General features: G+C 35.5%; 1 protein-coding gene across 1 annotated transcript in view; it reads right to left on the bottom strand.

Annotated features, from left to right (window-relative positions):
- LOC106069685 (short transient receptor potential channel 7-like) overlaps positions 1 to 17,962 on the bottom strand; it is a 51,588-nt gene that overhangs the window by 10,552 nt on the left and 23,074 nt on the right. Inside the window, exons 3-13 of the mRNA XM_056034856.1 lie at positions 11,373 to 11,543; positions 10,374 to 10,514; positions 10,061 to 10,237; positions 8,678 to 8,851; positions 7,987 to 8,151; positions 6,380 to 6,650; positions 5,034 to 5,173; positions 4,701 to 4,788; positions 4,435 to 4,586; positions 2,645 to 2,796; positions 88 to 286 (exon numbers count right to left, since the gene is read on the bottom strand). Coding sequence (XP_055890831.1) covers positions 88 to 286; positions 2,645 to 2,796; positions 4,435 to 4,586; positions 4,701 to 4,788; positions 5,034 to 5,173; positions 6,380 to 6,650; positions 7,987 to 8,151; positions 8,678 to 8,851; positions 10,061 to 10,237; positions 10,374 to 10,514; positions 11,373 to 11,543 — 1,830 coding nt within the window. The remainder of the gene's footprint in view (positions 1 to 87; positions 287 to 2,644; positions 2,797 to 4,434; positions 4,587 to 4,700; positions 4,789 to 5,033; positions 5,174 to 6,379; positions 6,651 to 7,986; positions 8,152 to 8,677; positions 8,852 to 10,060; positions 10,238 to 10,373; positions 10,515 to 11,372; positions 11,544 to 17,962) is intronic.

Genomic DNA, 17,962 nt, shown 5'->3' with positions numbered 1-17,962 from the left:
AAAAAAAAGGTACACTAACTTATAGCAGTTTAAAAAAAAAGGTACACTAACTTACAGCAGTTTAAAAAAAAAGGTACACTAACTTACAGCAGTTTTTTCAAATGTTCTGGTCATCATTGCTATGAGAATGTTCATGAGTAAAATGATCATGCTGATATGATACAAGGCATCAATAGTCTCACCAATCTTCTCCGTCATAGTGTTATTGTAGGCACCGAGTCCAACTGCTTTCTCCTCACCACGGCCATAGATTGACCAGAATACTGTACGGAAAGTTTGCATTACACTAAGAAAGAACGATAAATAAAAAAGTCAGTTGAAAAAAAATAATTTTCTATCCTTAGTTCAAGATGGCTGGCTGATGGTCAAGTATGTGCATGGCATTATGAAACAAAAGTTCTGGGTTCAAAAACAGTCTACTCTTTCCCTCCTGTTGTACAAGAGGTTTGGACAATAGAACCCTATTTATCCCATCTTATTAATTACAGTCACAAATTCTAAAAAGAAGATTACTGGGTCCATCATATTACATATATCCATGTGTTAATATAAACATTTACATTTTCTGATTCAAAAAAACAATTCTAACATCTCATGGCAATTGGATAGAAAGAATTCACATAGAATAAGAAACGTGTTATTTCACTTAACTAAAAATCCACTTTCTAGAGTGAAACAATGCGGAAGCATAATCTCTGTTTCTATATTCAACATCTTCTAATGGCAATAAGATTAAACTTGCAAAAGGTACATTTAAAAGCAACACTTTATTGAACCAATCATTATGACTTGATTAATGCTTGAAAAAAAATTAACATTTCACTTCTCCAGTTAACTATACCAATATTTGAATGAAATTAAAAGTGCCTTCTTATGATACAGTCTCCAGATGTAACAATTTTTATTTCAAAGAATATAATATTTAAGTAATAAAATTTCATTTTCTTGTGTAAAAGCTACAGTAATATTATATTCTAATCTTTGTCAAAATAAATCCTATTTTAGTTAGGGACCCAATAAAGTGATTACACAAAGACATGTACATGATTTCTATCACAAATGTGACACTTTGAAAAAAAAAGATTAAATATTTCAACCATGACTAAAAACAATGTTATTTATAATTCATTCTCAATAAGTGTCTCCTGTTTGTGCATAACAGAGATACCTTCACATTCACCTATCTATTGGACCATTGGGGCACCACACAAGATTCTTTCTCCATTCCCCTCTATTTTTTGCCTTGGAAAGAACCTCTTTCAATTACAGGTTCATCCATTCTTTTATGTCTTTCTCTGTCTGTCTCTTCTTCTCTTTCATGGTTCTGTTCCCTGAACGAAGATCTTTCAGCCCCAAAGACCATGTAATATGGCCATAGAGTTTTAATTTCCATTTTTTTACAATAGTTAGCAGGTCATAGTGGAATCCAATTGCTCTAGTAACCTTGTCGCTAATCTCTTCATTTGTGATGCAGTCTTTAAATGTGACACATAGGATTCTTCCGTAGCATCTCAATTCCATTGTTAGGAGCATACAATAAGAAATAAACTGTGCTGTGATAAATAATACTCACATAAAAGTTAAGTTACCCTTTCAGAACATGTGGTCTATAGAGCAGATGATGCAAAAGTCATCTGTTTCTGTGGCCCATGGTTAATGAGGGTGTCATGTGGCCATCACAATAACCATCCGCCATTATTTTTTCCCCATTTAATGTCAGGTACCCATTAGAGCTGGGTGGAGCCCTAAAGATCCTCAAATTAACAAATCCCAGCATTCATCAGGATTCAAACCCATGACCCTCTTGTTTAGAAGCAAAGTGCTTTACCACTTAACTACCACACCTCCAGTTCCCACATATTTTTAGCACTATGATATTGGTGATAAATTATTTAATAAATTGTGAGTATCCAGGATTTCTCCATTGCACTATGGACTGTTGACATGAGGTAGAGAGTTCAAATCCTGCCCCAGCCATCCCCTGCTGTCTTGCAAAAGTTTGGGATATAAAAATCCTATTCATTTCTGAACAAATGTCTAAAATGAATAAGACTTAAACAACCTGCTATGGATTATAATATAATTCACCGTAATTTTAATCAAAAGCTTAAAATAACACATTCATTTGAACCTGTTCACAGCCATCCTCCACCCAGCTCTTAGGACGTAATCATCTTCTTTTTTGAAGTAACGTCTGTATTATATAAGATAAGATCCTCTCTTATCCAGTGTGAAATTTAAACTAAGATGTTATAGTCTTCAAATATGAAGGAACATCCAACAAATGTAAAACAAAGTCAGAAATCAACTTTACTATCATTAGAGATTTGTCTTAAGTTGAAATAAGAGATTCAATGTAGTAATGGGAGATAACAAATAAGTCATTGACAATTGATTAATTTACTTGGTTAGCAGCCAGTCTAGGTGATAAAAACTCCAAAAACCTACAGTCATCTCAGACTACTGAGCCCCTGTGGTCAACATTTGGCTCAAAGAGTGGTCTACACAAACTACACTCCACAATAAAAATATGCAGCGCAGGTTGTATGCCTTACAGTGTTACTTTACTAAGTTTACTTGCCTCATCAAGGGACTTAACAAAAGTAAGATTTACTCCTAAATAGCCAAAGATCAATTCATTTACCTCCCATAAGCATCCACAGCTCCTGGTCTTTCAATCTTATTGCTATCCACCTCAATATCTTCTCTGTAGGAGTAATACCAGTACAAATTGTTCAGTGCTACCATGAAGGCTATGATTACTATGGCCGCAAATACAAAAAACTTTAAAATATCCTGAAGAAGAAAAAAACTCCTTTAATTTCAATTATCTTACAGACATATTCCAAATACATATTTAAAAGGCAATTCATGCAGTCATATAATGTCAAAAACAACTTTCAGAAACATAAAAAAAAAAATTAACAAGATATCATGTGAATCTGAAATTATTGTGTTGATAGCATGTAAACAATTTGGTTAAAAAATATTTCAAATGTTTCAAAAAACAAAATTTGAGAGTAAAAGTTTTGGTAAAATGCTAAATGATGCTAAAGACAAGTTAATTTTTTCAAATGAAATTTTAGCTACTAATGTATAAAATTTAATATAAAAAATGTTAAAGCAAAATAAAATATAATTTTAAAACATTTCCTATATTTTCTTTCTTAGTAGGTAAATTAGAATCAACCCCATGCATAACAATCTATATACCAGTGCTTTTCAAACTGTTTTGGATAAGTACCACTCAGTGAGGACCAGTAAATTGAAGTACCACTGATAATCAATCATTAATTTTACTCATGTTATTTTGAAGAAAAAGTCATAATTAATATAATGAAGATGTGAAGGTGTTATTAAACTAATTAAACTTTAATGATGAATGTCACTGAAGATTGAGACATCCATTCATGGGAAATGAGGCATCACACAAGTAACACGTGGCATGGCTTGAAGTACTACATGGAATGGCTTGAAGTACTACATGGAATGGCTTGAAGTACTACATGGAATGGCTTGAAGTACTACATGGAATGGCTTGAAGTACTACATGGAATGGCTTGAAGTACTACATGGAATGGCTTGAAGTACTACATGGAATGGCTTGAAGAACTACATGACATGGCTTGAAGTACTACATGACATGGCTTGAAGTACTACATGGAATGGTTTGAAGTACTACATGACATGGCTTGAAGTACTACATGGCATGGCTTGAAGTACTACATGACATGGCTTGAAGTACTACATGACATGGCTTGAAGTACTACATGGCATGGCTTGAAGTACTACATGGCATGGCTTGAAGTACTACATGACATGGCTTGAAGTACTACATGGCATGGCTTGAAGTACTACATGACATGGCTTGAAGTACTACATGGAATGGTTTGAAGTACTACATGACATGGCCTGAAGTACTACATGGCATGGCTTGAAGTACTAAATGACATGGCTTGAAGTACTACATGACATGGCTTGAAGTACTACATGGCTTGGCTTGAAGTACTACATGGTATGGCTTGAAGTACTACATGGAATGGTTTGAAGTACTACATGGTATGGCTTGAAGTACTACATGGCATGGTTTGAAGTATTAAATGGCTTGAAGTACTACATGGCATGGCTTGAAGTACTACATGGTATGGTTTGAAGTAGTACATGGCTTGAAGTACTACATGGCATGGCTTGAAGTACTACATGGTATGGCATGAAGTACCAGCTGTGGTACACATACCACAGTTTGAAAGCACTTCTTTATACCTGATATCTCATGCCCAGCTACTTGTATAATACAAATAAAAACCAGAGTTATCTGCACATGATAAAAAGTGTACTGTACTACTGAGTAATGTCAAACAACTACACTCATAAAATAAGGTTAACCTTCAATATACACATTATAATATAAGATAATGCTTAATAAACACTCACATTGATCATCTTGCCTAAAGAAATCTGCAGTGGTCCTAGAATCTCATTGGCTCTTAAAAGATACGAAATTCTTGAAAAACTTAAAATGTTTGCCATCGCAAAAAGACCTTCGGATGTATTTATTGGATCCATTACATCCCAGTTGATGCGATCTGCATTCAAGAGAAAAGTGAAACATATAGAAACGTCCAACATTCCACGGAATATTTATACTCAATAAGAAACACTTTTCAATTGTGTCTATTTAGGTATCTGCTACAGTCTACCTGCATTCATCCAATAAAGATGTCTAAATGCTGCATCACTGTCAGCCAGTACTTCCACATGACTTAAGGCAACAACACTTTTTTTGAACTGCAAATTAATATTTTAAATTGACTTAGATTACACAGATAATTTCTAAGATTTTTTTTACCAACTGCTTTACATGATTAAACAGTATAATAAGGGTTATATGTAAAGACAATATTAATTTTGTACATGTAACTATAACTCTCACTAAACAAGAACAATAACTCCTATCACAATTTGTAATACTTCAAGCAAGATCTATAACTCTCACCACAACATGTTCACTAAGCAAGAACTATAACTCTCACCTTGTACAAGCAAAAATATTTGAGAGTGTAGGTAGCAATGTAAACAGACAAAAGCATAAAGTCTAGAATATTGAACTTGTCGCTCAAATGACTTTTAAATCCTTGAGCCCAGAGTTCTTGACATTCTTGAATGAGCATAGCTGATAGGGAAAATTTGAGAGTTGATTAGCAGCCAGAAGTAAATGTGACATACAGAAACAATACAGAAAATGTATGTTTTTTTCATAATGTTGTGACAAAGACTCCCATATAACTATTCATGCACCCATTTTACTGCTTTTAGAGAGAAACATTTGTGGCAAGGATCAGTGTAACATAAACTATCTAAATATGTTTGGAAAGGTTTGCAATGTGTATTATCTTTTCCAAACAATCAAGTTGTTGATCCTGACAATTGAGAGCTAAAATTGTTAGTTGTTTCCATTGCTTTAAGACACTGTCATAAACAGCATATCTCAAACTGCAAAGCTAAATTCTGAGGATCTCAATTATCTGCTCTTAAAAGATAACCAATGGATTATGAGTCACTGTCACAAATAGCCACAAAAGCATGTACAGGAAATGGACAAGGCTTGCAAAAGTCCATGCTATACAAATAAATTTTGAGAAATAAGGTCATGATAAGATGAGCATTTTAAATAGAGAGCCCCAATAAAACAAGTAGCCAAGATTTGTGAGTTTTTGGTTCTTTGTACACTTTTTTAAAAAAATTAATATATATCTTTAGATTTTTTTTTTAAATATAGGTTTTGTGTACATGATAATGTGTTATGTATTTCAATTGAGGAAGAGAGTTGGCTGAAAGGTACTATGCTTGGATTCTGAACCAAGGGAGTCCCAGGTTTTAATCTTGGTGAATAATAGGATTTTTAAGTCTTTAGGGTGCCTTTGAGTCCACCCTGCTCAAAAGGGTACCTGACATTAATTGGGGAAAGTAAAAGCAGTTGGTTGTTGTGCTGGCCACATGACACCCTTGATAACCATGGGCCACAGAAACAAATGACCATAACTTCATCTGCCCTATAGATTGCAAGGTATGAAAGGAATTTCCCTTGCAAAAAAATAAGGTATCTAATCTAATTGTATTTCCCATCAAAACCAGGTATAACTAGCTCGGATATAAACTCAAAATTCTAAACTATAACAAAGATGTTTTATAAACATATGCTTTTTTAAATTACTGTTATATCTAAGAATGAACCAGCCAGGAAAACCAGTGACTTGGTAGAATTTAAGTCATTGGTTAACATGCATGAATAGATGCATGATGCTAGGACATAATCATCTTTTTTGAAGTAAAATCTGTATTTTATAAGATAAGATAAGATAAGATAAAACCTACTTGCCTATTATCCACAAGATAATCATAATCTCTGATACAGTTGGATCAAAGTTTCTCAATGGGAAATCTTCTCCATACAAATGGTATTTGTCTTTCTTAATCAGCTCATGATAAACTCTGTAGACTGTCTGGTTGTATCTTATTTTCAATGTGTTTTCATTGGAGGTCAATTCCATTTGCTCAATGCAGGATATAATGATAAGAATGAGGTATACAAAAAATGATATAGCATGGCTGACAAACTTGACGATTGGGACATTCAGCAACCTACCAGCCTGAAGAACATTCAAACAGACATTAACAAATAATTATTGAACACTAAAAATCTTAGTTTCAGATTATGACCAAAAAAAAAGGTATATTTGATGTATTTATATTTATATTAATTTATTAATTTATATTTGATGTATTTTAACAAGTTTTGGAATTATTTAACTTTAAAATGGCAATGTGACAAACAAAACTGCAAACTACCCATTGAAATTTAATATAAATTTTTAAAACATTCTTATATAGGCATTTTGCATTATTTACTAGCTAATTCTATATCAAGCCCCCTACCGAAGAAAAAATATGTTTTACTAATAATCTCACTGGCCTGTAAATAATTTTGATGCTTTAATGTATGTAAAACAGAAGAAAGAACAACTGAGTTTTTTAGCATTGAGACAGGTGTGAGGCAGGGGTGCATCTTATCTCCCTTCCTCTTCCTCCTAGCCATCGACTACATAATGAGGAGAGCAATGAACCAGACTGCCTTTGGTATTCCATGGCATGAACAAAACTGAATGACAGACTTGGACTTTGCCAATGATGTTGTACTACTCGGGGCTACAAATAAATGCATACAAGAAATGACGGATAGCATTGATAGAGAGGCACCCAAATTGGCCTCTGCATAAACTTGGATAAGACTAAAATTCTGTGAGTGGAATATAAGGAAAAAGGTGCCCCCGTCAGACTTGGCAAGTCAAAGCTTGAAGAGTTGGACAAGTTCACATACCTTGGCAGCACCATAACAAATGATGGGGATGCCTACCATGATGTAGCGTGCCGAATAGGAAAGGCAGGGAGCAATTATCAAAGGCTGCAGACTATTTGGACAAGCCAAGACATTGGACTCAAGAAAAAAATACACCTTCTCAAAACAATCATCATCCCAACAGCAACATGGAAGTCATCTATCAAATTGAGAAAAGACTAAATGTGTCTCAACAAAAATGGCTGTGGCTGAGACGGATTTTGGGAGTCAGTTACACAGATCGGGTCTCAAACAAGGAAATCCAGAGTGTTGCATGAGGTTTGTGGGACATTTTCTCCAACAAAATGAACTACGCATACCAGGTGTTGCGATGACATGGAGGCCAATACGAGGAAAGTGCAAACAGGGACGTCCTCGTATAACTTGGCGCCACACCTTCATGGAGAACCTCAGAACAGTGGACACCAGGTGAGAGGAGGCTTCAGACAATGCCAGTGACAGATCTTTGTGGAGACAGCTTGACGCCCAAAGTGCCAAACGGCGGGGGAGGACCTAAGTCTAAGTAAGTAAGTAAGTTAATGTATCACTTAAAAACAAAGAAAGGACAAAAAACAGATATATATGTTTGCCTTTGATTTTGGTGCTACAAGAAAGTATCCAACAATCACAGGATAGCCCAATATGAAGAGGGCTGTTAGTGCCAGTATCTTTGGCCAGGTCTGGTGGGTGTACTTCTCAAGGCCTTCATACCAACATCGCTCAATCCTCTGTTGACAATTTGGATGGGCCACAAACTGTAAGAGGAGGGAAAGAGTTAATTTTATTCAAAGTACAGTACTTAAGAATAATTTTATAGCTCTAGGAAATTGAACTAGAGATCTACAATATTTTCACTAAACCACCTTAAAAAAAATCACTAAACCCCAAGATTTTCAATAACCTTTATGTAACGAAAAATAACTCAATCCCAAGATATTATCACAGTTTTAGATTTTCTACAGTGACTGGACATGTCTAAAATATGCTGAGAGCTATTTTGAAATTTATTTAATGATTTTTCAGTAGAGTAAAAAATTCCAACATCAGTTTAAAAAATAGCGATTATCTAAGTAAGTTATCAGAAAAACCTGTTGGAATATGTTTAGCAAATAATGCATTTATTTCATCACCAGTCCATTGGCAAATTTCATCAGTTAATTAATTAAATTTTTTATTTTTTTACCCACTATAAATGGTTTTGTTTTGTTTTTTAATACAAATTTATTGACCATTTAAATTGTGCTTTAAAAATGTAAAATAATTAAAGAGATCTGAGCTCACCAGTTTTTCTTCTAGTTCTACAGCCATCTTGAATCGAGACAAACTCTCATAAACATCATCCTGCGGAGCACCACATTTATCCAGAACAGCACTCAGTTCTCTGTGTGTCCACACTCTGTCCAGTAGTTTGACCACATAGTTGCTCAGCTTGTCTGCCAGGTCTGTGTATTCTTTCTAAAGTCAATCATACAAAGTATAAAGTAGAACTGAGAAATGAATTTACTTAATTTATTGATGAATTGGTAGCTCACAAAGCTAAAAAGAAAGATAACAATTTGTGTTTCTGCTGGCCTCTGAATTCTATTTTGCAAGGGATAAAACTGTTATAAAAATTGGGGGAGCTCAGAGTACCTTCAAGGTACCATTAAAGAGCTCAAAGCTTAGCAGCAAAAAGCTGGCTAGAAGAAGAAAAGAAGATTGAAAGTCAGGGAAGAGGTGAAGGTGAGGAGCAGGAATGATAATATCTTATATCTTATAAGATACAGACGTTACTTCTTATCTTATCTTATATGATACAGACATTACTTCTTATCTTATCTTATATGATACAGACGTTACTTCAAAAAAGAAGATGATTATGTCCTACGCGTCATGCACTTAGTCATGCATATTAACCAATGACCTAAATTCTGCCAAGGCACTGGTTTTCCTGGCTAGCTCAGGCAACCCATTCCATGCTCTAATAGCGCTAAGGAAGAAGAAGCATTTGTATGAATATGTCCTAGCATATGGAACGAGGAATGTGCCTTTATCTTTGTGTCTTTCTAAGTATTTTATTAAATTTTGTTTTTGTATTTGAAGATTATGGTTCAGTGTTTTATGTATAATTGCTACTTTACTTTTAAGTCTTCTATCCTGAAGGCTTTCTAAATTTAGTAATTTTACTAAAGGTGTTACTGTAGTCAAATGTGAATAAATGTTATAAATTTCACAGCTCTATTTTGTGTCTCAAGTCTTAAATTAATATTTCTACAGACTCTGGGGAAACCAACTGTTGTGTATAGTTAGGATATTCTCTTGACTGTCATCTTTTACATTGTTCAGCCAGCTTTTATTGGGTGACCCTTTCTTTGTGCTCCCTCCAAAGTACCGGTACTTTGAAGGAAAAATTTTGACAGTGACTCATGTCTTACAATATGACCAAACTGGGTACTCTAGAGACTCTAGAGGTGGTAGCTGGCTAGTACAAATGTCTACTTTGTCTAGGTTTTGAACAACGGCCTTCCTCAAGATGACAACTGAATGAGGTCATAAAACATTTCTTATGTTGCAGCCATGTAAAGATAGTTTAAATAAGGGTATCTTTCTAATTAGCTGCACAGGAGCCTACAACCAAAAACTGACTAAAAGACGAAACACTTTTTTTTTTAATTCAAGAAGCACCTTGAAAAATACTTCTGAATCTGCTAATTGACGCAGCTCCTGAGCTAACTCAAAAGCAGTCAGAAATGGATCTTTGCTGTAGAGAGATACATATGCCTCACTAGCAAGGCCCATATAAGCATCCAATCTACATTTGGCAGATCTCAGCTGGTCAAATTTTTGCTTGTTTATACATTCCTGTTGATAAAGAAAAAGATAATAGAAAAAAAACTAGAATTCATATTTGGCCTTAAATATAACTTTGTAAAGCATCAATTGTGAAATATTAATTTTATTTTTAACTGGCGACATATATTATATACAACATGCTTACCTGGCAGCCACATCCAAATTTGTGAGGTCTAATAATACTTTCTCCTCTTTGTAATAACAGTTGAACTATAGGGTACTCATTCTTCTGTGCAGCCAAAATTAAAGGGGTGACATAGCTTGGAAACTGGGAACCTCTTTCAGGCTGTTGAAAAATAATTAAAAGAATAATGGTGTCTGACGTAGGCCTACTATAAGCTCTAAATTATTAAGTCCTAGTGGATTAGCCTTCTAAATCTACATTAGATTATTTTTTTTATAGCTTTAAAAATAGTTAAAGATAGAAATGAAACAAAATTATTATATATTTATAGATCTAAATTTAAAATTCTGAATGATTCTTCGGAGCTCCTGACCAAAAATAAAAAAGTACGGTAGCCGCGAAAAAAACCCAACTGAAATTCTGTTGATAATAAAAATAATAAAGTGAAGGTAGGGCCAGATTGAGCGCAACTTGCATGAGTCAACAACTGATACAACATGATGCATGAGATTCATGAGAGATTGTTTCAGCCATTGACGTGAACTTGAAGCAGACATTTAAAAATTAGAAATCTAGTTTCACCTGGAACAAGCTGAAAAGGAAGGCCAGGGGTCTATTGAGGAATGTTTTGATGGCTCATATTTTAGCAGAGTTGACGAACTTTACGTACATATGTAAGCGACTAATACTTTAAATGTATCTAGATTCTAGAGTAGCACCATTAGTGAAATCACAAAACTAAATCACTAAGCTGAGTTTCAGTCTTTAATTAACATGCACGACTAGATTGACACACTGATACGGGTAGAACGAGATTATCTCATGTTAGAAGAAACGTCTGTAATTTATAAGATAAGATATCGAACTACCAATAGGCCTACATTACACATGCAAGTGACATACATTTAGCTTGTCAAGCAACTGAAAAGGGCTTCAATTAGCTTATCTAGGTAATAATAAGGACTTCATTTAGCCTATCTACTCTAGCGACTAATAAACCTACATAATAACATATCTTACCTTAAAGAAGCCTTCCACGTCACCCATACGCCTCATCCTTTTAGAAGCCTCGAGATACCTGGGATGCCTCAGTGTAATCTCAGCAATGTTTGTAGCTCCAGAATCAATAGCTTGAAGTACCGCTTCATTCATATTGTCTGGACTGGACAAACCCAACAGCAGCTCCACTAACTGCAATACACAAATGTATCTATCGTCTGGATCAGTTTCTTAAACTTTTTTTGCAATGGAAATCTCGGAAACATTAAAGGAACTCATAGCCCTACATATAGATATAAAAATATAGGACAATGACTTTTATTATTTCGGTTACTGAATGGTATTATTTGCATATTTTCTATATTTCTGCCACAATAGTGGAAAGTTTTGAAGTGGTCACGCCTGTCCATCTGAATTGATATAGTTTAATTTTACATTTTTTTAAAAACAATTTAACGGATACATCAGAACTACGTCAAGTCGTCGCGAAGTGGGCAACGTCTGTCAATTAAGACCAGAACAGAGCGGTACAAAAACTTGTTCGTTCCTTATTCGGTCAGACTATATCAACGCCACTCGTTGATCAGGAAACATGAAAAGGACCAAGACGCCCGTGTGTAGTTGCTGAATGAACTCTTTATGCTGTGTCTATTCTATTTATGTGTATGTTTCTGTTGTATTGTTGTATATGAGAAAGAGACCTCCTAATCACAACAAATTTCCATAAGGATCAATAAAGCAGTCTTAGTTTTAATAAAAAATCTCATCATTCGTAAGTCTGCTCGAGCAAGATGTGTAGAAATATGAACAAACTTCTATCACAGTGATGCTCAAAATACGGCCCGCGGACCACATACAGCCCGCGACGTGGTTTAATCCGGCCCGCCGAAATGTCGGCACAAAGTGTAGAAAATCGACTATAAAAAAATGGAAAAATGTAGGCTATCTTTGCCTACGTTAGGACCTTCACTTTTCTCTGATGAATTGGTACCATGACCTTTAACATTTGTGTGTTTATGAAATGGGACTCTGAATGTAGAAACTACCAGGGAAGGTGAACGGATCTTTACTTTTTTATGGAACATGATAATAAACTAACATATTTTATTTGTATAGCTAGCTACAATGTGGCTCACAGTTTAAGTAAAGAAAGGAAGTCATTTTCGGGTGCGTAAAAAATATACTTCATATAGGTCATTAATTAATGCAAGTACTAAATCTACGGGCTTCTTATAAGCCTAGTTTCATGCTAATTTCATTTCGTTTTTGTATCTTATCATTAATTTGGCCCGCGACATGCTGTCGGAAATTAAAATGGCCCGCAGGTCGAATAGGGTTGGGCATCACTGTAATTAAATCTATTATATCGTTTCCTGAAGTATGTATAGAGTATAGAGTATAGATAGTAGACGCGAGAATATTTTCTATACTTTGCGGATCGAGTAACGAACACATACCAGAAGTAAAGCTAGTCCCGCGACATCGGTACTTTTAACCATTTGCAATTCAGATAGTCACTACAAGTGGACGAAGTTGTATTATATCTTTCTTTTATACGAAACTTTTATTAACTCAATCCGTCCGTCTGTCTGTCTGGGTGTGTGGATTCTTTTACTTTTTTCTCCCACTTCCAATTTTTGGATCAAGTTGAACTTTTTTTTTACAATTATTCATTATCGATGGCGGCTGAGTGGAAAAGCGCTTGGCTTCAGAACCGAGAGGTCCCGGGTTTGAATCTCAGTCAAGACTGTGATTTTTAATGTCGGGATTTTAAGAGCGCCATTGAGTCCACCCAACCTGACATATATTAGGTAAAGTAAAGCGGTTGGTCGTTATGCTGGCCACAGGACTCCATCGTTAACCGTCGGTCATATAAACTGATGACTTTACATCATAGATTGGTCTGAAATGGATATTTTTTTGTTCATTGTCGATGATAAAACATTGATTAAAAATTAACCAATTAGTTAATCAATTAGTCATGATTAATTAATTTATTTTCGTATAGAAAAGGGGGTATAAATATGTAAATATAAAAAAATTAGAAATATTAAATTTACACAAAAGATGTCTCATCTGCCATTAAACATACATTATAAATTTCATCGCATATCGTCCGTTCATAATTCATAATTAAAAAGATACTCTCTTTTTTTTTTTTTAAATTATTCGACATTTTCATAAGATTCATAAAAAAAAAAAAAAAACGCTTTTTGGTGTATTCGGTGTAGGCCTACAGAAAAATTAATCTTGATAAGCAAGAGCTACATTTTAAAAACCATTTAATATTTTTATGCACTTTTTTTTTCCCTGTAAAATCAAGTTGAAAATTTAAATTTGTAAACAAAGAGCTGATAACCTTGACCTTGGTATATCAGATATCTCGAAGAAACCAGTTTTTTTTTTTTTGTTTGTTTTTTGTTTGTTTTGTTTGTTATTTTTTAGCTGGAAGGGGATATTAAGTCAGTTACTTCAGAAGCTGCCCAGCTTGAGATTTGCCCACTCTAGATTCTGGCAACGACTGATCCATCGTTTGGTAATTAATGTTACATTACTATCACACAAGGCCTGGACTTGAAGGCCATTAGGCTACTCAAGTTATTTTGTTTGTGTGTATATATGCGATGCTAAGAGAAAGAGAGAGAGAGAGAAACTAGAGAGACGACCCAACCCTATTAGCCCTATATGATCTATTCTATCAATGGCAGACAACAAATATCACGCTTCGACCTTCATTACTAATATTCCCGAATCGATGCGTACGATTGAAATATTAATTAGGCCAATCAGATCTCACTACTGCGACTTTCAACAGTTTTCCCAAAGCGAATACAGGAAACACACGCCTGCGGTTACCATGGCATCATAGAAAGCAATGGAGAGATAACTCATGTTGATACTAGAAAAGGGGGGCAATAAACTGATCTGCTATTTTTACATTCCATATCACTGAATCGAAATTGTACGTAGCCCTAACGATTTGTAGCAGAGCTAGAATTTATGAATAATTCAACCAAGGCTTTTGTTGTTGTTTTTTAAATTAATTCTGTTCAGTTGAAACAGTATAAGTCATGTCCCACCAAAGTCCAGTACCTTTACCCTTTACCTATCCCTTAGACCAGTGATTCCCAAAGTGGTCCATATAGACCCCCAGGGGTCTACGAAGACCTCCAAGGGGTCTACGAAAGTAAAAAAATAAATTGGGGGTCTATGAGATGTCCACGGGGGTCTACGGTAATAGATTTCATTTAAGCAGGTCGTAACTTAATTTTCACATTCCATTAGTGTAATTATTTCATACACTAATATATGATTTGTACCCGAGTTAATCCTTTCAATATTTATCCTGCTATTGAAACGAAACATTCTTGTATTCAATTTCAATACTTATTTAAATAGCTTAATTTTGTCTACATGTAACTAATATTTAAAAAAAAAAAAAGAATGTAGACTGTACAGCGTTAATTATTTGAAATTGGGATTCCTTCCTTCCTTGTCAAACAACAGTTGCCTAAGTGACTTTTATGACGATATGAAACCAGTTACGCTGGAGGATCATCTGAGACAATGCCACCCTTACAAAAATTAAGATTTGAACAACTTTCAAACACTCAAAGTTCAGAATAGACCCACAAAATCTCTGTTCGACATCATATAGAGAAGATTTTGTTTTGTGAGCGTCTTACAAGATTTCTTTACTTATAGCAAAATACGGAAAAAAGCAATGGTCGATAATTGTTATTACCTTTTTACAAAAACCTACATCTGTTACTATTGAAAGAATTTCTTTAAGCGACAATACAGTTTAAGGTCGCTTCGGTGGCCAGAGTTATAAAATTAAAACCTTCTTATGTAAATCTTTGCAAAAGATTTAATACAGTTTGGTCAGACAAGGTGTAGTGCTGTGTGCTACAAACTGTCTAATGGTCACCATCTTATCTCATCTATGCCTGTGGTCCTTTCTGGGCATAGGCCACTAACCAGCTTTCTCCAAGCATCTCGGTTCTGGGCGAGACTCTCCAACTGTCTCCACGTCTTGCCCATCTGCTTGGCATCTGCTTCCAAATCGCGGTGCTATTGTAAAGCTCAAGCAGCCTTCCATTAGCTGAAGAACACCTGGGGATCTAGGGAAAAAGCACCACCACCAAGATTAGGCTATGTAACACCATTGTTAAGCCGATACTACTTTATGGAGCAGAGACCTGGAGAACCACCATCACCACCATGAAAAAAATCCAGGTATTCATCAATAGCTGCCTGAGGAAGATTCTTATAATCCGCTGGCCAGACAAGATCTCGAATGAGGAACAGTGGCAAAGAACAAAGCAGCAGCCCATTGAAGTAGATATCCTTCAGAGACGCTGGAAATGGATAGGTCACACCCTTTGCCAGCCTGCATCCAGCATAACATGGCAAGCCCTAGCCTGAAACCCACAAGGAAAGAAGAAGAGGGGACGGCCCAGGGATACATGGCGGTAATGTTGCCGTCTCCTTATATTTTCTTAAGGTTGACCGACGAGACCTGGTTTAGGCTCCAGTTACTCGCCTTTGCCCCTACGCAGATTTAATATTTGAGCCACACGTGAAAGATCAAGAAAGACACGAGAAACTGCTCTTTGCGAAACCTTTTACAATGATACTTAAAGCATATTCATTAATTAATTAATTATTTAATGTTAGAAAGACTAATTAATAGAAAAACAGATTTGTGTATAAAACATTATATCCGTAGTTGTGTAGTTTTAAATTACTATTTCACTCTTCAACGCACTACAGTTAGAAATTTGTTTAAAAATAATGTTGATGAATTTGCAAAAATTTGCAAGTTGAGTAGGGGGTCTACCGAAAACCAGAAAACATGGCAGGGGGTCTACGAGACAAAAAAGTTTGGGAACCACTGCCTTAGACTGTTGGAACGTTGCGGCACCATGCGAGATTTGTCGACCGTCTTTCTCCATTCCTCCATTCCAAGGCAAAAGACAGAGAGGAATGGAGAGAAAGTCCAGTTACACGATTCAAATATAAAGATATCTGATGACTGATATGTCCATTTGAACAGTATGGGGGCACCCTGTTATATAGTACTTCAAATTTCTCTCATGCACCAATATCTATATACATATAATTCTCTTCTTCCCTCAACAGTTTAAACGAGTAGTAAGGAGTAAAGGAAAGATCACTCTGCGGATAGTCCACGAGAAAACAAGAGAGGGGGGGAGGGGGAGAACGCGTAGTCACAAAAGAGCAGGGCAGGATCGTTGCAATAGCACTCTTTTTTTTTAATTTCTACCTCACGTTTAAAAAAAAAGCGGGGGGGGGGGGGGGGAATCTACTATGTAGTAACTATCGAAATGACAGAGCACGCTCAAGAGTTTGGACCATAGACATAAATAAATATAGACTGGCCGAAGGAAGTAACTTCATGTAACTTGAAAACATGTATATCTATTGTATTCGGATTTCCGAATTATGAAAAATTGCATGATCTTCATTCTAAGAGATTAAACAAAACTACACTGCCTCCTTATTTACAATATATATAGGTGTGTGGCTGAAATAGATATGAATACTCAACTTTTATACGGCTCATAAATGCTGTATAATAAAGTACACAAAATTACAAGTCACAAATTTTCGTTTCATAAAACTCTTTAATCGACCAGTCTATATTTATTTATGTCTATGGTTTGGACACAATGGAAAGATCACTCTTTTATTTTTGCAAAAGATTTTAATAATTCCCGGATATTTCCATGACTTTTTCGTATATTTTGCAATTTCAGGAGATTTCCAGGAGCTCCTGGTAAATCGACAGGAGGCCGCGGGAAATGTTATAAGTTATAAAATGGTTTAATTTAATAATTTATACACCTAAAATTAGCGCGGGTCCTATTATTATTATTATTATTATAGCTTTTATATAGCGCTACTTTCATGCTTATAGCATTCTCAGAGCGCTTTTGGTCCAATCGCATTTGTGGACCAGTGGGGGGTATCTAGGAGTTGGTTTTCCGTGCTGCCTTTAGGCGCTCAGTAAACACTACTCAGCCCGAGTCGGGTGTCGAACCTCGAGCCCCCTTCTAGGTAGCCAAGCCAAGCCAAGTTCAAGCGCACTTGGCCTCTCGACCACGCTTCCCACCATAAAAGTGCTGGGTCCACTGCGGTCGTATAGGTTGCAGTGGCCTTAGGTTGGCAAAATAGCGGCGTATGCTACGCCGCCGGTCGACTAGTATTTCATATTTGGTCTTTTACTATTTAAATTGGTTTACGACAACGATTTAAAAAAAAAAATTGGATCGACATGCAATGTCGTTATGGAGTTGCTAGGCGAAAAGCGCAGATATAATCTGTTAATTTAGTTTTGTTTTCTACAATGGTAGTTAGAATGTGAAAGAATACACAATCAAGTATCAACTCATCCTTCTGCTCAATGCAACCTTGAACTTTGAACTCAGTCTACTAATCAAACGTATTTAGCATGTGTTGGTGGGCGATGGTGAAATATTGATTGCTTTTTATTTTGAGTGTGACATAACGGAACTGATTGGCTGGTAAAGTTGGTCAGTATTATCAATGTCAACACCATTAAGGTCTAGAAATACATTGATTTT

Source organism: Biomphalaria glabrata, chromosome 7 (assembly GCF_947242115.1).
Source record: "Biomphalaria glabrata chromosome 7, xgBioGlab47.1, whole genome shotgun sequence".
NCBI classification, from domain to species: domain Eukaryota; kingdom Metazoa; phylum Mollusca; class Gastropoda; family Planorbidae; genus Biomphalaria; species Biomphalaria glabrata.
The sequence above is the reverse complement of the archived record's forward strand: the minus strand, read 5'-3'. Positions and strand labels throughout refer to the sequence as shown.